At 51.5% G+C, this 21,010-nt stretch overlaps 1 protein-coding gene across 1 annotated transcript in view; it reads left to right on the top strand.

Annotated features, from left to right (window-relative positions):
- The window catches only part of SEC13 (SEC13 homolog, nuclear pore and COPII coat complex component), a 35,409-nt gene extending 24,574 nt beyond the window's left edge, over nucleotides 1-10,835 (top strand). The window contains exons 6-9 of the mRNA XM_061397087.1: nucleotides 1,903-2,036; nucleotides 2,388-2,511; nucleotides 4,043-4,189; nucleotides 10,419-10,835. Of these exons, the coding sequence (XP_061253071.1) occupies nucleotides 1,903-2,036; nucleotides 2,388-2,511; nucleotides 4,043-4,189; nucleotides 10,419-10,532 (519 nt within the window). The 3' untranslated portion in view covers nucleotides 10,533-10,835. The remainder of the gene's footprint in view (nucleotides 1-1,902; nucleotides 2,037-2,387; nucleotides 2,512-4,042; nucleotides 4,190-10,418) is intronic.
- The last annotated feature ends 10,175 nt before the right edge of the window (nucleotides 10,836-21,010 follow it).

Here is a 21,010-nt window from a genome sequence, read left to right as displayed (position 1 = left end):
TGAACCAAAAGCCATTAAATATGCTTAAATCCATGCCTTCATCCTGATAGTTATTTAATAAAAAAGAATCAGTCATCTTTGAAGAATAACAAGAAACTGGTTCAGAAGGGATTAAGTGTTTATGCTGCCTTTCCTACCTGATCTGTACCCCTGGGGGGAAGCAAATATTAGTGAATGAAATAGCCCCTGTGTGGAGTATTCCATATAATAAATGACAAAGGATAGAATGACAGTATCGCCATTTTGGAATGCCCAGTGAGTTAAAAGAGGCATAAATTATTGACGTGGTAATAACACAGAGAGAGAGAGTCTGAGGTCGTGTGCCTCCTGCTGAAGGAGTACACCATACTCTGTAGTCCTGGCAAAAGGAAACAAACCTGAATCTGATCAGTAAGATCATAGAGAGAATCCATAAATGAGAGATGCAAGAAACATCAAAAAAATGTTTTTACTCACACTGGTCAGAATAAACATCATCAAAAAGTCTACAAAAAAAATAAATGCTAGGGAGGATGTGGAGAAAAGGAGAGAAGCATCCTGCACTGTTGATGGGAATACAAATTGATGCAGCCAGTATGGAAAACAGTGTGGAGACTCCTTTAAAACTAAGACTAGAGCTACCGTGTGGGGGATATATGTCCCATTCCTGGGCATGTATCCAGAAAAAGTGAGAACTCTCCTCTGAAAAGATACACGCACCTCATTGCTCATAGCAGCACTGTATTAGCTGAGACGTGGAAACAGCATCAACGTCCGTAAAGAGAGGAACGGATGAAGATGATGCGGCACGCACATACACACACACATACAGTGGGATGTTACTCAACCATACGGAGAACAAAATGATGCCATCTGCGGCAACGTGGATGGACCTAGAGATTATTATAAAAATAAAGTCAGAGAAAGACAAACACCATATGATATCTCTTATATGTGGAATCTTAAAGATTGGTGTAAAACACAGCCTCACAGACATAGAAAGCAGACTTACGGGACTTCCCTGGTGGCCCGTTGGTTAAGACTGTGCTCCCAGTGCGGGGGGCGTGGGTGTGATCCCTGGTTGGGGAACTAAGATCCCGTATGCGGCACAGCGTGACCCAAAAAAGGAAAACAAACTTATGGTTACCAAAGGGAAAAAGGGCGAGGATAGATTAGGAATTTGTGATTAACGTACCCACTGCTATATAAAAATAATAGCCAACAAGGAATTACTGTATAGCACAGGGAACTCTATTCAGTATCTTGTAATATTAATAACTTAAAATGGACAAAAATCTGAAAAAACATATGTAACTATCCCTTTGCTACACCTGAAACTAACACAAGTCTTGCAAATCAACTACATTTCAATAAAAAAGAGATACTGCAATTCAAATATATATTTTAATGGCACAACTACACTGGTGCCTCGGAATGCGCGTTTGGGTGATGAATGTGCTAAAATAAATAGAAATCAGAATAATGTTTACTTATGGGGAAGAGGAGCTGTGATTCAAGTAGGACACGAACGACAGGGCTTCTTGGGCAAATGGTCATTTTATTTTTTGACCTGGGAGTGACTGCAGGAGTACTTCAGAGTGATTGATGAATCCATGTATTTACTTTGTGTGGTTTTCTGAAATCTGTGCCCTCCCTTCGTATATTTGGAATATGTTCTGTCTTTTAAATTCCTGAGAGTCCCTGCTTCCTACTTTAAATGCACGTTGCTGAGAAAGACGTGCACTGTAAGGAATCCTTGAAGCAGAGTTCTGGGTGGCTAATCCTTAGTTCATTAAAAGAGCTGTCCTGCATAATCCAGTCCTGAGAATTGGAGAGGAGATGATCACCAGCCTTGGGTCTGCAGAAGCAGTGTCCTGTCGCTGGGCCAAGGGGCAGAGTCAGCACGAGTCCCTCTCCCTGCAGATCGGCTGCAATGCTGTCAGCTGGGCCCCTGCTGTCGTACCCGGAAGCCTCATAGACCAGCCATCCGGGCAGAAGCCCAACTACATCAAGAAGTTTGCGTCAGGCGGCTGTGACAACCTCATCAAACTGTGGAAGTGAGTGGGGCTGGTGACCTTTCTAAGGGGAGTCTTCTACCCTGTCTGCTGTCCACCGTGACTCAGCCTCAGTTCACCAGAAACAGAATCACCTTTTCCCCTTCTGCCCATTGAATACTATCTTCAGTCTGTCAGAGGACATCCTTTATTTTAAAAAAAAGTCCAAATCTTGCCCTTTCCTCGGGCGCTTTGACTCTTCCTAACTGCTGTTATTTGGCTCAACAAATGCTATCAGAAAGATGGAGTAGCTTCTCCACCCCTGTGGAGCCTTTGGGGCAGGGGAGGAAGGGAGGTGAGGGAATGGTGCCTGGACTCTGCCTGCTGGATTCTCCCTCCCGTCTCCCCTGCTAGGGAGGAGGAGGACGGCCAGTGGAAGGAAGAGCAGAAGCTGGAAGCCCACAGTGACTGGGTTCGAGATGTGGCCTGGGCCCCCTCCATCGGCCTGCCTACCAGCACCATCGCCAGCTGCTCTCAGGTCAGCTCAGAGCCATGCAGGTGGCCCACGTTAGTTAATCTCGGGCAGTCCCGTCGGCCCTCACAGTCCCCTGGGGAAAGTGCTTGGAGGGGCAGGAGGCTGGCCCCTGTGGACCACTGCAGGTAAGCGCTTCTGGAGCCCGCTCGCCTCCCAGTGAGGTCTTGACCAGAAGCCACAGTGGCTTTCTTCCACTCAGCCAAGAGCAAGACCAGACTCAGGACTAGTTCCCCTCCTGACCCTTTTATGGAAAGGGATTGGAGCTACCTGGGCATCAAGAGTGTTCCCAAGCAAGGACTAGGATCAGTGGGAAATCCTAAGACCTTGGGCTCATCTCCCTGGTCACGCTTCCCAGACAGAAAAGACCCAGGACAAGCCTTTAATTACATGCAACCACCCAGGATGAGGCTTCCTTGAAAGCTCAGCTGGTAAAGAATCCACCTGCAATGTGGGAGACCTGGGTTTGATCCCTGGGTTGGGAAGATTCCCTGGAGAAGGGAAAGACTACCCACTCCAGTATTCTGGCCTGGAGAATTCCATGGACTGTAGAGTCCATGGGGTCACAAAAAAGTTAAACACAACTGAGCAACTTTCACTTCACTCATCCAAGATGAGGGGGCTTCCCTGGTGGCTCAGATGGTAAAGAATCAGCCTGTAATACGAGAGATCCTGAGTTTGATCCCTGGGTCAGGAAGATGCCTTGGAAAAGGGCATGGCAACCCACTCCAGTCTTTTTACCTGGAGAATCCCATGGACAGAGGAGCCTGGCAGGTTGCAGTCCATGGAGTCACAGAGTCAGGACTGAAGTGACTAACACTTTGACCAAAGATGCGAGTTAAGCCAGGCCTTTTACATCACTGGAGCCTGTTCTTGTGCGTGCACGTGTTCTAAGTTGCTTCACTTGTGTCCTCTGGTGTGACCTGTGGACTGCAATGTGCCAGGCTCCTCTGTCCATGGAATTCTCCGGGCAAGAAGGCTGCAGTGGGTTTGCCGTGCCCTCCTCCGAGCCTATTCTACTTGGTCCTAAATTTGAGAGGACCAGGTATGAGAGGTTCAAATGATGTAAAAGATGGTTTTGTTTTGGTTTGTTGTGTGTGTGTATTTTTGTGTGGTTTTTTGGTCGCTTCTCATTCTCTGAGCTTGGCTTTTTAAACACCTATACCCATTCCGTTGAGAAAGTACAGGGCTACTGGAAACCAAAACCAGGAGGTGACTTGGCACATGTGGGAAAGTCCCAGGGAACATTTGAGAAACAGCAGTGTTGACAAAGTCCATCCCTGGAACCGGTATGAGGAAAGGGACCTGGGAGACTCCTGCCCAGCCTGAGGCGTGTTCTGGGCTGAAGGGATACAGGCAGGGGTGCCGGGCTGGAAATCGGTCGTCAAAGCTGGAAGCAGCCAGGAGGTCTTTGGCTGTGCTTTGCCCTGGTTCCCTCGCCCTGTTTTTGAAAAGGCCCAGCACAGATGCAGATGGAGAAGACGTCACCGGGGAGGCCTGCCGCCCCCACCTCCTGACTCGAGCCTTCTCTTCCCAGGACGGTCGGGTGTTCGTCTGGACCTGTGACGATGCCTCGGGCAGCACGTGGTCTCCCAAACTGCTGCACAAGTTCAACGACGTTGTGTGGCATGTCAGCTGGTCCATCACAGCCAACATCCTGGCGGTCTCTGGTGGAGACAATAAGGTCAGTTCAGTCGCTCAGTCGTGTCCAACTCCTTGTGACCCCGTGGACTGCAGCATGCCAGGCCTCCCTGTCCATCACCGACTGCCGGAGCGCACTCAAACTCATGCCCATCGAGTCGGTGATACCTTCCAACCGTCTCATCCTCTGTGGTATTCAGACCCCCCACCTCTGCACCAGCACCTAGCAGCCCTCATTTTGCTGTCTGTCTCTATGAATGGAGCATTTAGGCCCCTCCTAGAAGTAGAGTTATAAAGGATTTGATGTTGTGAGTGGCTTGTTTCACTTAGCGTGGTGTCTGTGTTGTTGCTGTTGTGAATTGAGGCATATAGCTGATTTGCAATGTTGTATTAATCTCTGCTGCACAGCAGAGTCATTCAGTTACACATGTTTCTTTCATGTTCCTTTCCATGGTGGTTTGTTACAAAATACTGAATGTAGTTCCCTTGGTTCTGTGGTAGGACCTTGTTGTTAATCCATTCTGTGTATAATAGCTTCCATCTGCTAATGCTAAATCCCCATCCATCGCTCCTGTAGACCCCATCCATCTTGGCAACCAGGAGCGTATTCTCTGTCTCTGGGAGGCCGTTGCACAGATGAGGCAGTAGTCATGCACGTGCCTATTCGCCAGAGCCTGAAACGGCCCAGCAGTGGGTCTGTCTTGACTCTGAGGAACCACGTTCTGTTCTCTGTAGAGGCTGTTACCAATTGCACTGCTGTCAGCATCTTACAAGGGTCCCATTTTCTGTGAACACTCTTCCTGTATTTGTTATTTCCACACCTTGATTTAAATGTCTGATATTAGGTTGAATATCTTTTTTTTTTTTTCACAGTGTGAGTAAAATGTACCTTTTGAAATTTCCTTATTAAAAGTGGGCCCTGTTTTCATGGTTATTACATTACCTACCCAAAGTCATTAATTGACAGCAGGTATCATTTAGAAGCAAACATGTCTTTGGAATATGACCCTTCCTTAAGCAGTGGATTTAAAGTTCTTGTTATAGAAAACGATAACAAGGAAGCAGCCTCCCTTCCTGACCAACTGCGGTTACTGCAGCTTCCAGAAGCTCAGGAAAAGCCGTATTCCCGGGCTGTCAAGGGGACAGTATGCGCCAGCACACACACTGAAGGGCTTCCTCCTCCTTTCTTCCTCCTCCTCACCCTTCAGCACCCAAAATACCAACCCCTGCCGATCCCCAGCACGCAGGTGGCTGACTGACGTGGGTGGGGTTGAGTCTCTGGACAGACACTAGAGATGGGAAGCCCTCCACCAAGACCTCTTCCCGCCCCGAGGACTCACCTCTTCTCGGCACACTCAGTGCGCTTAATGCTCTGCATGTCCCACGCACATCTGGTGATGCCGTGCCTTCCAGAGGGACCAGACATTCAGGTCCAAAAGGGCATCGTTGCTGGCCCCTCCCTCCCAGCTCCCTTGGCCCCCCGCCACCCCAGCCTTGGTTCCCAGCCAGCTCGGGCTCCAGGGATGGACTTTACCCCGGGCTTCAGAGGCCTCATCGCGACACAGTAGATAATACTCTCTGAGGTTTTTCTTTTCTCCTCTATTTTATCTGGACGTTTTGTTGATTTACAGTGTCGTGTCAGTTGCAGAATGCTGGGTGCTGGTCACCTATGCTTATGCACATCCCTCCTCTTGAATTCTTTACCTGGATAGCTTAGGACACAGGTTCACTGGGGTTCTCTCTGCGCTGCAGTAGAGTCTTGCTGATCATCTCTCTCAGTGATGGGAGTTTATATATGTGAATCCCAGCCCTCTCATTTATCTGCCCACCATACCCTGCACTAACACCTCCTTGTTCTTCTTTCTTCTTCACTGACACGCTCTTTCAAGTTCACCTGTAACAGCGTTCAGAGTCCACCTATTACTGAAATCGTAAGATATCTGTGTGTCTCTGTCTGGATTAGATCGTTCGTGGGATCGTCTCTGGGTTTATCCACACTGTTGCAACTGGCATTACTCCTTTGTTCCTACAGATGAGTCGGTACTCCAGTGTACGCCTGCACTACGTTTATTTTTTACTGGTTCGTCTGTCATCAGTATTTGTCGCTTTTCTGTTTGTAAATAATGGTGCAGTGAACACTGGAGTGCAGGAAATCTTTTCGTATTTGGTGTCTACAGGCCCTGTGACAGCAGGTCTTTTTCGGAGTTGACTGTAGTAGATCTCTTTCTGAATTTTTGACCAGCCTCCATAGTGCTCTGCCGAGTAGGTCTACCAGTTCCGTTCCCCCGGACAGAGTAGGCAGGTTCCCTTCCTCCCAGGTGCTCTCTGGGGTTGCCTTTCACACTGTAAGGATTGTCCTTCTGTGGGTGTGATGGGATTCCAGGTTGGTGTTTGGGGTGACTTCTTTCTGCCAGTTGGGAATGCAGACCATGTCTTTCTGTACTAAGGTTGACAGCAGTGGAGGAAAATCTTTCTCTGCAACCCACTTCTGGAAAATGGGTCGTTAGGAATTCTTTATCCATGAGATACTAGGGCAATATTTCTTGAAGGTAACTGTCTTTAACAGCTCCAAGGGCCTGGTCAATTTGAACTGCCCTGAAACCACGGTTTTAATGAATTCTTTGGGGACGTGGCCACAAGGTGGCAGGTTTCTTTGCCTGGCTGTAGTCACTCCAGCCTCCAGAACCCTGGGGGACGACATGTTCCTGGGCTGTCAGGAGACTGAAGGGTGCGGCACAGACACCCCAGGGTTCCTGTCTCCTCCCTTCCTCCCCCTTACCCCTCACTCCAAGAGGTGCCGACCCGGGAAACCTCAGCCCTGGTGCCCGACATACGTGGGGTTGGGCCCCTGGACCGAGGCTAGAGGAGGGGAGCCCTCCACGGAAGCCGTCTGTGGAGACTCGGGCTCTTTCCATACCTGTCGGGCCCAGAGGACTCAGCTCTTGGGTGAGCTGGGTGTGCTTTAGCCTCTGCGTGACCCACCCGTGTCTGATGATTGTGCGGCCTTCCAGGGAGCAGGCACGCAGGTCCAGGAGTGGGCCATTGCTGGTCCCTCCCCCCAGCTCCTTCAGCCCCTGGACACTCCAGCCTTGTTTCCCAGCCAGCTCGGGCTTTAGGAATGGACATTAGCCCCTGTTTCAGAAGCCTCATCGAAACACACTAGGTAATACTCTTTTAGGTTTCCCTTTTTCCCTCTTTATCTGGAAGTATCCTTGGTGTACGGTGTCGTGTCAGCTTCAGAATACTGGGTGCTCGTCACCTGTACACACGCACAACCTGCGGTTTCTCAGGGTGTTCAGCGGGATAGCTTGGGGCACCGTGTTCACTGGCGTTCTCTCGCTGCCTACGGTGGGTTCTTGTTGATTCTCTCTTTTACTAATAGTTTATGTATGTGAATCCCAACCTTCTCATGTACCCGCCCACTGTACTGTACTATACTTCCTTTCGTTTTCTTTCTCTCTCACTGAGCCTGTTTCTCTTTGAAGTTCACATTTCACACTATTTAGATCACACATGTTATGAAAATCACGAAATATTTGTCTGTCTGTATCTGTATTAGATGGTTCGTGGGATCCTCTGGGTCCATCCACATAGCTGCAATGAACATTTTTCCTTTGTTTCCATGGATGAGGAAGTAATTTCATTATATCTGTACCACGATTTTTACCAGTTCATCTGTCTTTGGTATTTATCATTTTCCTGTTTATAAATGATGCGGAGTTGGGGATACAGTTATCTTTTGAGTTCGGTTGTCTGCAGGCCCTGTATGCGAAGGGCTCTTTCTCACTTGACTGTGCTACCTTCTCAGTTTTTCACCAACCTCCATCATGTTCTGCGTAGTAGGTCTACCAGGTTACACTTCCACCAACAGACTAGGAGGTTCCTTCTTTCCAGGCTCCTGCTGGGACTGAGTCTTTCAGTTTTCTGTTGATTCTTTCTACTAATTGGGGATTTAGAGTATGTGTTTAGCTACTACTGTTGAAAGCCGTGTGAGGAAAATGTATCTCTGCAACTTGCTTTGGGAAAGCGGCCTCTGTTTCAGATTCTTATCCATGAGATGCCAGAGCATGTTTCTTAAAGGCGGGTGCCTTTTACAACCCAACAGGCCTGGCGAGTCTGAGAGCCCTGAAGCGGCGGTTTTAGTGCTGTTTTGGGCAATGGCCACAGGGCGGCAGCGTTTCTTCTGCCTGACTGGTTAATGCGGCCTCCACACCGCAGGGAACAGCGGGTTCCTGGGTTCTCACTGAGACTGGAGGGTGCAGAACCAACACCCCAGGCTTCCTGTCTCCTTCCTTACCCTTCACACGAATAGACTCAAACCCGGAAGCCGCAGTGCACAGGTGCTGCCCGTGTAGGTGGGGGAGCCCTCCACAGAAGCCAGGCCTGTGGATTCGTGGGCTTTTCAAACCTCTCCCTCTCGGGTGCACAGGGCGTGTGTATCCTCCTCATCACCCACCAAGCCTGTGACTGTGGTGCCTTCCAGAGGCGCCAGGGACTCCAGGTCCAGGAGGGCATCGTCGCGGGTCCCTCCCTGCCAGCTTCTCCACCCCTGCACTCTCCAGCCTTGTTTCCTGGCCAGCTCAGGCTCCAGGGATGGACGTTAGCCCCGGTTCCAGAGCCCTCATTGCAGCACAGTAGACAGCAGTCTCTCAGGTTTTCCTTTTTTCCTCTTCATTTTATCGGGGAGTGTTGTCGATTTACAGTGTCGTGTCAGTTTCAGAACACTGTGCTGGGCACCTGTCCATGCACACACCTGTTCCTTCTCCAGCTCTTTACCTGGTTAGCTGAGGGGCAGTGTTCAGTAGAGATCTGCTGAGCTACGATAGGGTCTTTTTGATGATCTGTTTTATTAATAGAAGTTTGTGTGAATCCCAACCTCCTGATTTACCCGCCTAGGATACTCTTGAGATTGTTTTTTTTACATTAGGTTACTATTGCCCTTTTTATTAATTGCGAGGGATTCTTCCTGAATTTCCTGTTTCTTTTCTCCTTTAACTATGTATTAGACCATGTATTTCTGTGCTATATCTGGTAACATTTGGGTTCAATTCTAGCACTCATTACTTCAGATTCTGTACCTGGGAGCCTCTCAACATAGTACTTTCTATTTAAACCTTTTTTCTGTTGAAGCACTTCCTTGTGGCACAGTCTTAGAGCATGTGGATAGCACTGCCTACCTGCTCCTTCCCCCAGCTCACCCTGCAACGTCCCTGTCCTGGCATTGCAGCAGGACAGGGTCCAAAGGATGCTTGGCTCTCCCTTTGGTGAGCTTCCGAGCAAGAGTGTGCACTTCTTGGTACGTGAGGCTACTCGCTTTTTTCTACACAGTGCCAGTGTAGTTTGGGTGGTCGGAAGTGGTCCCTGGCCTGGGAAGCAGCTCCAAGGTTTCTTACCTACTAAGTCATGTCCAGCTCTTTGCGAACCCATGGACTATATCCTGCCACGCTCCTCTGACCATGGCATTTTCCAGGCAAGAATACTGGAGTGGGTTGCCATTTCCTTCTCCAGGGGATTTTCCTCACCCAGGGATCGAAGTTGCATCTCCTGCATTGCAGGCAGATTCTTTACTCACTGAGCCATCAGGCAAGTAGTGCTGTAGGTTACTAATGACTTATTTGTGACCTCATCTCTAGCCTTCAGTGTGTCCACGTTCCCTGTAGGAACAGACTCCTGCCCCAAGATCCGGTGCTGGCTGTGGTGGGCCTTACCCTGCACAGCTAGTGTCTCAGCAGCAGAGCCTCATCTCTGTGGAGCCAAACCAGAGTAGCCGATCTGCAAAGTGATAACTTCTTTGCAAGCAGAGGGCTCTCTTCTCACTCCAATGCAGAGCCTCAGGAGAAGCCTCTCTGCGTGGTGCTCTGCCAGCCCTGGAAAGGGGCCCTGGGCTAAACATCGGCCACACCTCTTACGTGTCATGGAGTCAGGCTGTCTTTGCTGGAGGGGCACTTCAGCCTCAGTGCTGTGGTGTAGGATTTGTTCAGGCACATCATGTCCATGAAAAGTTCTCAGTTCTTCATCTGAGGGAGATGAAGCCAGGAGCAGCTGGAGTCATCCTCTTCTTGACATCACTCTCCCCACCCCTGTCTTCCTCTGTGTGTGTGTATTCCTTTACTTACCTTGGTTCCTCCACTGAAATCACCAGGACGTAAGTGCTCGGTTTAGCCCTTGATGGGGAGCAGTGCTCTCTGAGGAGGTGGGTGTGCGCCCCTCTTGGAGACGCGGGCGAGGAGGGCGGGGTGCCGCCTCCAGTGGGTGCCGCCCTCTGCTTGCAGGTGACCCTGTGGAAGGAGTCGGTCGACGGGCAGTGGGTGTGCATCAGCGACGTCAACAAGGGCCAGGGACCCGTGTCCACGTCTGTCACGGAGGGCCAGCAGAACGACCAGTGAGCACACGGGCCCGCTTCTCCGCCCGCGCAGACCCTGGGCCAGCAGCCCGGACGGCGAGGAAGAGGCCCCGCGCCCCCTTGGGGCCCCAGACACAACACGGTCATCATCTGCCTCGACGTGAGCTGATATGGTTTGTGACTTACCGTCCAGCTGAACACACACTTGTTCTGAGGGAAAAACTACGAAAAGATCCGAAGGTGGTGGTTTTAAGATATTTTGGTCATTTTTACGTACCTTTTATGTTCAGGCGTCATTTGTGGGGTTTGTTTGCAGAGTAATTAAATAAACACGTATTGCTTATAACTCTCCCTGCATTTTCCTAACCCACCTAAAACCGAGCTTTTCACGATAGTTGTCCTGGAAGAGCACAGATGCAGGCCAGGTGGCCGGGGGCCTGCCGAGCCGCACGCAGCTGTCAGGCACCTGCAGAGCTCTGCAATTCAGAGCGCCAGGCCTGGACCTTCAGGGCTGGGCTGTGTCCCCTGCGTATATACCCTGCGCTCTGGACGGGCTGATAAAGCCTGCCCTCTCCAGTTACACCCATTTGTGGGCAGAGGGCCTTACTCACCCTCACGGAGGAGCACCTCAAAGTGCCTGTGACCACGACTGGAATGAGCATTCACACCCCTCACTGCGATGACTGAGATCTCTGCAGGCTGCATGTCACGCCTCTGGAGGCAGAAAATCCGGAATTACCACGGAGGGAATCCGCAGGAAGGGGAGAAACTGCCTTGTGCCGTGTGCAGCCCGTAACTACTAAAATCCAGGGCAAGAAACAACAGCGTGAAGAGGGTCGCTGTCCCCATGCCTGAGCGGGCTTGGCCCCAGGCCGACCCACCTGGTCCAAGGCTGCTGTAAGGCTTTGGCATAAGCGTTCCTCCCCTGGAGTGGAATTCTGGTGCCTCCTCACCTCCAGACTGGGCCTCAGTTTTACCCAGGAGACCTGCCCTGAATGCTAATCTCAGCCAAAGGACCCAAGAGATACTGCATTAACGGGAGAAAAGCCTCCACAGGCTCCCTGCAGCCCCTTAGCTTCAAGCCCCCTAACTTCCAAAGGACAAGACTGCAGCATGGCAGTTTGGCAGGGGTGTCCGAATATCTGCAGGTCAGCAGTGAAGCAGGAGGAGGAACAGGACACAGGCCTTTGGGGTTTGTGTTTCCATGTTCCAGAGACGTTGGCACCCAAAGTCCCCGGTCTCCCCACTGACCTGGGTTGGGCATGGAAAAGTAGTGCCGCCTTGTGGCCATTTCCTGTTATTACAACGTACAAACTGGTGCTTCAAGGCACTGCACAATCAAAGGGCTGCTGCTGCTAAGTCGCTGCCGTCGTGTCCGACTCTGTGCGACCCCATAAAAGGCAGCCCACCAGGCTTCCCCGTCCCTGGGATTCTCCAGGCAAGAACACTGGAGTGGGTTGCCATTTCCTTCTCCAGTGCATGAAAGTGAAAAGTGAAAGTGAAGTCGCTCAGTCGTGTCCAACTTTTAGTGACTCCATGGACTGCAGCCTACCAGGCTCCTCTGTCCATGGATTTTCCAGGCAAGAGTACTGGAGTGGGGTGCCACTGCCTTCTCCTGTGGGAGAATAACAAACACTTACCCTAGAAATGGGCTTCCCTTGTGGCTCAAGTGGTAATGAATCCGCCTGCAACCTGGGAGACCTGGGTTTAATCCCTGGGTTGGGAAGATCCCTTGGAAAAGGGAAAGGCTATTCATTCCAGTATCCCAGCCTAGAGAATGCCACGGACGTTGCAAAAAGTCAGATACGACGGAGTAATTTTCACTTCCACTACCCTAGAAATACCCTGGCGCAGGTCAGTGAGAAAAACTTCAAACCCCATAAATAAGATGACTTTCAAGAAGCCCTATTCAAAAGGAAATCTTCCTCAAAGTATTTACAAGAAACAAACAAGGCACATGAAATGCTGCACCAGAACCCTCAAACTCGAGACTGGACCACCCATCAAAACTACAGCATGCACCACCTGCCATGAGTCAGAATGTCCAGCATCAAACATCTAAAACTGTATATGTGCAGACCCAGGAGAAAAGGGAAAGCTCCATGCCAGTGCTGCCCATGCAGATAGGTACCAGCCACTCTGCAAAACAGTACTCGGGCCTCTGAAAGGGAAATCACAGCTCCATACGAGCCCAGCACACTCCCCTGGACATAAAAAGAAACAGCAGTTGAACGCCATGGGCATCGAAATGCATGCTGCAGCAGTGTGCACAGCAGTCAAGACTGGGAGTCAAACCACATGACGGGACGCGTGCTTGCCGAAAACATCCAGCTGGGACGTGCACGTGCTAGACTACTGAAACAGCCGTGACGTAAAGAAGAAAGCAGTCCCTGCTCCGCAAGAAGGATGGACCCAGAGATCTCTGGACTCAGGGAACTTAGGTAAAGGCAGCAGATGCAGGATCTGCTGTACTGGTGTCATCTCAAACCGGACAGAAATGAACCCTGTAAGAAAACAGAGAGAGTCCTGGAAACAAAATGTGTGTCTGTCAGTGGCAAAGGCTGGGGAGAGGCTATGAAGGAACATGGGAACGAGCAGTTCACACTGCTGCATGAAAATCGACCCTCCATCACTAAACAGCACATGCACTCTGCCCAGCGCTGTGTAAGAGCCTCCATGGGGAGAGTCCACAAAAGGAGGGCTGTGCAGACGTGTACACCTGAATAATGGTGCTGCCCACCTACAGCATGCACGACAAGGAGATCAGTTATGCCCTCGTACACCTGAACGCTTGAAGTATGTTTCAGACTGTTACATTCCCCACAGCCTGGGGCCCCTGGCAGGTGTGCCATGCTTAAGCAGCCTTGGTCCCCAAGGCCAGACCCACCTGAGCTCAGGCTGCTGTGGAGGTTTTGGCATAAATGTTCCTCCCTTGGAGTCCTAGTACCCCCTCACGTCCCGACTGGGGCTCAATCTGAGACCCAGGCAGCCTACCCTGAATGCTAATCTCAGCCAAAAGGACCTGAGACACCGCACGATCGGGGAGAAAAGCACTTCAGACTTTCATACGGCCTGCACAGGCTCACCTGCAGCCCCTTAGCTTCAAGCCCCCTAACTTCCAAAGGACAGGAATGCAGCATAGCAGTTTCCCAGGGCTTTCTGAGTACCTGCGGGTCAAGGGTGAAACAGGAGGAGGAATGAGACACAAGCCTTTGTGGTCTGTGGGGCGTGCTCCAAGGACATGGACCACCCAAAGCCCGCGCTCCTAAAGCTCTGGCCTCCCCGCTGACCTGGGTTGGGCATGGAAAAGTAGTGCCACCTTGTGGCCATTTCCTGTTATTACAACATGCAGACGTGCTTCAAGGCACTGCACAATCAAAGGGCTGCGGGGCCTTAAATGAGGAACACTTAGCTAGAAACACCCCGGCACAGGTCAGTGAGTAAAAACTTCAAAACCCATAAACAGGGGGACTTTGAACAAGCCCTATTCAAAAGGAAAGTTTCCTCAGATATTTACAAGACATAAACAAGGCACATTAAATGTGCAGATCCCTCACACTCAGACCGTCAAAACTACACCCTTTGCCATCTGCCGTGAGTCAGAATGTCCAGCACAAAGGTCTGCAAACAGTAACTGCTGCAGATCGAGGACAGAGGGAACCTCCATGCTGATGCTGGCACTGCACACAGGCACAGGCCACTCTGGAAAAGAACACTCAGGCTTCTGAAAGGGACATCACAGCTCCATGTGAGCCCAGTACATGCTCCCGGACATAAATGAGAAACTAGGGGCTGAAGTCACACGGGCGTCAAGACGCACGCTGCGGGAGTATGGACAGTACTCAATACGGAACTGAAGCCAACGGCCAGGACCACCTGCACACCGAAAAACCGACCTGGGACACGTATGCCGCAGGAACTGACTCAGCTGTGAAGTGAAGAAGAAAACCATGCCTGGCAACAAGGACGGACCTAGAGATCTCTGGACTCGGGAACTTACGTAAGGGCTGCAGCCAAAGGATGGTGTAGTGGTGTCGTCTCTAACTGGAGAGAAATAGACCCTCTGAGAAAACAAACAGTCTTAGAGTCCTGGAAACAAAATGTGCGTGCAGCAGGGACAAAAGGTACGAGCAGTTCACACTGCTACATAAAACATCGACCCTCCATCACTACACGGCACATGCAGTCCACCCAGCACTCTAAAATCCTCCCCGGGAGAAGAGTCCACGCACGGAGAGCTGTGCAGACGTGTACCCCTGAACAGTGGTGCTGCCCATCTACAGCATGCACGTGGAGATCAAGTCTGTCTTTATACACTTGAGTACTGAAGTATTTTTAAAAGTGTCTATTATATTCCCCGCAGCCTGGGCCCCCTGGCTTGGTGTCCCAGGCCTAAGCAGGCTTGGTTCCCTAGCCTAGACTATCCTGGATCCAAGCATGCTGTAGAGGTTTTGGCAGAAATGATCCCCGCTTGTATCCTAGGGCCTCCCACTTCTGCTTCGGTCTTTTATTTTAGTCCCACATGCCCACTCTCTTAAATCTAATCCCAGCCTCAAGAACCCCAAAGATAAGTGACCATCCACCAGAAATAGTTTCAAAGTGAAATGGCCTCTGCATTCTCTGGTGTTCAGCTTCCTACCTACATTCTCTAAGCTTAGAGTCATCCTCTTTGTTAAGAACAACCCCTTAGCATAGTCGTTTATTTGGGTTCATATATATCTGGACGTGTTTATGGTGAGGAAAAACTTGAAAATATGTGAAACAAAAACTCACAGAAGTGAAGAGAAGTCTTTTCCAGTTCTGGCTGGTGATCTCAGCGCCCGTCCTTTAGCAGTAGAACACGCAGAGCCCTGAGAAACAGCCAAATGATGGATACTGTCAGTCAGCTGGACCTGACTGGCATTCACAGAACATTCTTCCCAACAACACTTAAAGCGCATCAAGTGCGTCTAAAACACTCACCAAAATGGGCTGATGTCTGGACCCCAAACAGCTGTCCTGCTGTCTAGCTTTCCTTCCAAGGAGCAAGCGTTTTTTCATTTCATGGCTGAAGTCACCATCAGAAGTGATTTTTGGAGCCCAAGAAAATAAAATCTTTCATTGCTTCCACTTTTCCCTTCTATTTGCCATGAAACAAAATTGTTGAAGCCGAAGTCATAATTCTTTTGCCACCTGATGGAAAGAGCTGACTCGTTGGAAAAGACCCTGATGCTGGTAGAGCCCGAAAGCAAAGAGAGAAGGAGCGGCAGAGGATGAGATGGTCAGACGGCATCAGTGACTCAATGGACATGAATCTGAGCAAACTCCAGGAGACAGTGAAGGACGGGGAAGCCTGGACACGACTTAGCAACTAAACAAGGACAACGAAAGGGGGCTGTGGTTGACCAAGAAAGCGTGTTTCATCTGTGAACAATACAAACTGAAGCTTTTAAGACTGAGGTCACGTGATTGCTGAGATTTGCTCTTCATTCCCCTCCAGTGAAAACCAACATGAGAGATGAGTGCATGAAAGAAGATGCAAATATATGTTGAAACTGATGACAGGTGCTTGGAGACTCGTGGGATTACTCTCTCTGCTTTCTTTGTATGTTTGAAATTTTCTAGAAGAATAAGTTCAAATATATCTGGAGAGAGAGTTTAGCTTACACAGGTTTCTGTTGGAAAACTTTTGGCCAAGTTTTCCGTTGGAAACATGACTTTGTAATCAGAAAGGAAGTACCTGAGACCCTCGTGAAAATACAGATTCTCGGCCCCACGGCAGACTTACTCGATCAGAGTCGGAAGATGAAGCGTAAGGAAGTCGGCTTTCTTTCTCCCTGTGAACCCACTGCAGCGCAGCGCAAGTCTGCACCCAGCAGTTGCGATCAGGTGATCCCACGGGCCTCACCGAGGTCCCACGGCTCTTAGTGACCCCTCGACTAAGGCTGCGCCACCTGCAGCTCCGAGAGCCGTTTCAGCACAGTGGTGAGCAGGTGTGAGCTAGACAGTTTGGCCTATCCAGTGAGGAACAGGATACAGGGAAAGGAAATTCTGCCTGGACACGGCAGCGTGAGGGCAAGGGGGCATTGACAGACCTTCCCAGGGTGAGAGACCTGGGCGTGTTTGAAGGCTGAGGGTGGAACCTGCTGGACAGAAAGACTGGAGACAGAAGACTAGCATCTGGGTCTCCAGCCCCATGATGGCAGGAGAGCAGGGACGCCCCAGTGGGAAAGGAGCGGCGAGAGCGCTTGGCTAAGGTGATGTGTTAAGAGCAACACCTGTGGTGTCTCCATTCTTCTTCATGACTACCAAGCTCTTCCTGTTAAGTGCCCATCTCACTTCTATAAAGGAAAAAAAAAAGGGTTTCATATGATTATCATGTTAGAAACAGTCATTTTATTCTTAAATAAACCTTCATTTTAGAAGATTAATCTTGAGTTCCTGGTGCCCACATATTTTTATCGAGCACCCCGTACCCCACTTTTTAAAAAAGTGTCCACTTATGTAAACATACCATTTTCTTAGATGATTTTACTATTCATGAGGGAAGTTTTTGTTAAGGATATACTTGAATATTGAGTTTTTCCTATCATGTTGCATTCTGCTGCCCTTGGCAAAGTATATCGTAGATTTTCATGAAAAGTAAAAGCCACTCAGTCATGTCCGACTCTGTGCAACCCCATGGACTATGTAGTCCATGGAATTCTCCAGGCCAGAATACTGGACCGGGCAGCCTTTCCCTTCTGCAGGGGATGTTCCCACCCCAGGGACTGATCCCTGGTCTCCCGCATTGAAGGTGGATTCTTTACCAGCTGAGCCACAGGGAAGTCCAAGAATGCTGGAGAGGGTAGCCTATCCCTTCTTCAGTGGATCTTCCTGGCCCAGGAATCAAACCAGGGTCTCCTGCATTGCAGGCTGATTTTTTACCAACCGAGCTATTGGGGAATCCCATAGATTTTCAATCTTCGTCTATTTTTTGTCATCCAGATGTATCTTCTGTTTTTTTTTTTTTTTAATGCATTTATTTTACAGCTGTGACTTTACTATGGACTGTAAATAAAGAAATAGAAATAAAAAATGAAAAAAAAAAGCGACACCCATGTTGACCTAATACTCACCCTGTACAGTAGCTGGGAGCCATGGGTCCCTACTAAGCACCAGAAATGCAGCAAGTCTGAACTGAAAAATGCTGCAGAAATATAATACCCACCAGACTCTGAGGATTTAGTAAAAAGAAAAGCAGTACCAACCATGTAAATCATTTTCATGTTGACTGCATGCCAAATTGACAGTGTTTGGGGTACATTAAAGTGTATTATTAAAATTGATTTTACCTCTTTCTTTCTGCATTCTTTAATGTGACTTCGAAGGAATTTTCCATCTCATGGCTGGCATGATACTTCTATTTCGGAAGCCAGAAGGAGAGAAAGAAGAAGCTGGCCCAAAGAGCCCTATCTCACAAAATAAACCTGTTTCTAGACCCCAAACTCTGCCTCGGTCACACCAAGGTTGGGCTACACTGATGCAAAAAGTGCCTGATAAGCCAACTAACCATTGGTACAAACAAAAGACCGTGGACCGTGTACACACTTTGTTCTCAGATGCCATTTACACACGGCAGGTACTTGGGTGATGCCGCGTCCCTGTCCGTTCACAAGGCCGGGCCCTCAAGGCCGTGCGGCAGGAAGGGAAGCACCACCCAGCGGGCAGGGACCGCTCTGTGGGGCAGACAGACAGGTGCAGGCTGGCCTCAGTGTCATGTGCACTCCGACGGGAATCATGAGCTGGGAAGGCCAGTCCTTCCCTGGAGACACAGTCCTCCTCTGGAGAACTCTGGGGCCGGGTCTGCATGTGCCCTGCCCAGTCCGCGCCCCCTTCCACAGCAGGGGGTGGGCGGCGGGGTACTTCCCGGGCGCAGCCTCCCCGGCCCCTCCGCCTTCCCTTCCTTCCCCAGCTCGCCTGGGCTCTGCACCCGCAGGCCTCCTTTCTGCACTTTCCTGTTCCCAGGATCAGAGGGCGAGGGGACCAGGGAGCAAGGGTGTTCTGTTTGCTCGAGGGCGCTGTTATCTAAGATCAACACCCGCAGCTCCCGTCTCCACGGTGGAGGGAGGCCTCGTGTCGCAGCAGGGGCCTGGTCACCATAGACGCTTTGGGTTTTGTTTTTCTTTTTTTTGCTGGGGTTGGCAAGGAGAGGCTCTGGAAAAGCTGCTGGCTGTCTCGAACATCTCCCCACCTCACTCCACCTTCAGCCCTTCTGGGCTCCCAAGGTCAGGAGCCCTATGCTCAGGGGGCTCACAAGGGGAAGGTCTCCAGGGGACACGCTTACGCTCTCCTGGGACTGATGGAGCCTCCTGGTAGAAAGAAGTTTTCCAGCAGAAGGTACTTGGTCCCCACACTGCACTGTGGGGCTCAGTCCAGCCCCTCCCAGGTCCCCCGTCCCTAGAGTCTGCACAAGGTCCATCTCCCTGAGGTCCATCTACATCCGGTCAGCATCTGACTGCCAAAGGTCTGCTGGCGGCCCCAGCCCCTTCCTGATCGGGAGCCCGCTGGCAGCCCACACAGCCACTGAGGGCGGCGTGGCTTTGGGGCAAGGGTGGCCCCTTTAAACAGTCAGTTGTCCCCGTGAAACAAGAGGTGCAGCCTCCCAAGTCTTCAAGGTCAACCGCTCACTCCACTGCCCACGAGCCTTCAACGTCTTCCCTCCTCCAGATCAAAGCCCAGATGCCTGGTGCCAGGAGCTTCCCAAGGGTGCTCGTCCTCACCCCGCCCTTCCCTCCAGGCCTTTCCTCACAACCCACTCCTCCCCACCCCGCCGCCGTCCTCCAAGCACCCCAGCTCCTGGCCAGCGGCTGCACACGGTCCACAGCCGCGCCTGCCGCTCACCTCCGCTCCGGTCCTCTGCCCGCAGCGGGCCTCCCTTCACAGCCTGGCCCCGCTGCTGCAGCCCCGACGGGGGCGGCCTTCCCACCCTCCCAGCTCAAGCGCGGCCAGAAGCAAGTTCCTGCTCTGACTGACACTAGAACGTCTACGCAGACCACACACCGAGCCCTCAGGAGTCACCGCCTGGGCATCCAGTGGGACGAAGGGCTCCGGGCAGGTTAGGAAGCCCCCGTGTGGCTGAGCAGCTCGTCATTGGGGAACATGTGATGTGGCCGAGGCTGGCCAAGGTACGAAGAACAGCTACTGTCTGATACTTGACAGCTTACAAAGGATGTGACATCCGTCACCTCGGTCCATCCTCAAAGGCGCTCTGAGAAGCAGCCATGTGCAGGGGATGCTCAGTGACCTTGCTGAGGCCAGCGTGCATGTGGTCACCCTTGGCAGCACTGGGTCCCGGCTTTCCCACCCCTGGGGCCACTCTGCTGCCTCTCAGGGCCTGGCCGGGGGAGGAGAGACAAGCCCACGTGTTAAGAAAGACCATGCAGAGCGGAGCCATCACCCCCTTCCTCCCAGAGGCGAGGACGGGCCTTCAGCCCCTGCTGGAGACAGTCCCTGCCCCGCTCCTCCAGTTTTCTCATCTGAAAGACGGGGCTTCCCTCCGGGCGGCCTGAGAATGCCAGGAGGCAGGCTCTCACGTGCTCGAGGCCGTGGGAGCCAAAGCAGCGTCCCTCACGAGGCCGAGGCAGCACAAGCCCCCAAGATCAAGCGAAGGTGCCTGGTTCATCACCGATTCCGTGGACATGAACTTGGGCAAACTCGGGGAGAGGATGAAGGATGAGGACGCCTGGAGGTCTGCAGTCTATGGGGTCGCAGAGTCGGACACGACTTGGCAACTGAACAACAGCAACCGACCTGGTTCTATCCCAGGAGGAGGAGGGGAGCAGAAAGGCCAGCAGGTCACAGCTGCCGAGCAGCAACGCTGGGCTGGCCCCAGGGCACACTCTCCTTCCTCCCGCCCAAGCCGAGGCGGGCACTCCTGAGCACAGGAGGGGCAGGTGGCCCCACGGGGCCGCCCCAGCCAACTCAGCCATCTCTCAGGGCATTTGACCTCTGCTGGTGACGTCTCCCTGGTGGGTGATGCGAGCATTTTTAGTTCCCAAGGAATGGCACTCAGCCCCCAGATGCCAAGCTGCCCTGAGAGACGGCTGCTGGTTTCAGACAAACACAGACTGCCCTATATAAGAACCAGACGGCCGCCAGGCGCCACCTCCGCCCGGAACCCCAGGTAGGCACTCTGGGGACGCTTGCATGCGGGGGGTCTGTTTACGGGTCTAACTCACGGCAACACCCGCAGGCCCTTCTGAACACGGGGAGGTCGCAGGGCCCCGCGCTGCCCGGCTGCTCCCAGCTGGACTTGGGAGCGGCCCCGGTGCCCCCGTGTCTCCTGGGACCTGGCCAGTTTGCCTTCCTCAGCCCTCCTCCAGAAACTTGGCCCAAGGTTCTCAGGGCTGGGGACGAAGGATGTGGACAGTCCCACTGCCAAGCATCCGCCCCCGAGAGAAAAGTCTTGGGAAGGAGCCCTCATGCTCCTACCTGGGGAGGTGGGCAGATGGCACTTCTGGGGGAGAGCTGCTCCAGACAGCAGTCACCCTGGGTCCACAA

The sequence above is a fragment of the Bos javanicus genome, chromosome 22, assembly GCF_032452875.1.
Source record: "Bos javanicus breed banteng chromosome 22, ARS-OSU_banteng_1.0, whole genome shotgun sequence".
In the NCBI taxonomy this organism is placed as follows: domain Eukaryota; kingdom Metazoa; phylum Chordata; class Mammalia; order Artiodactyla; family Bovidae; genus Bos; species Bos javanicus.
The sequence above is the reverse complement of the archived record's forward strand: the minus strand, read 5'-3'. Positions and strand labels throughout refer to the sequence as shown.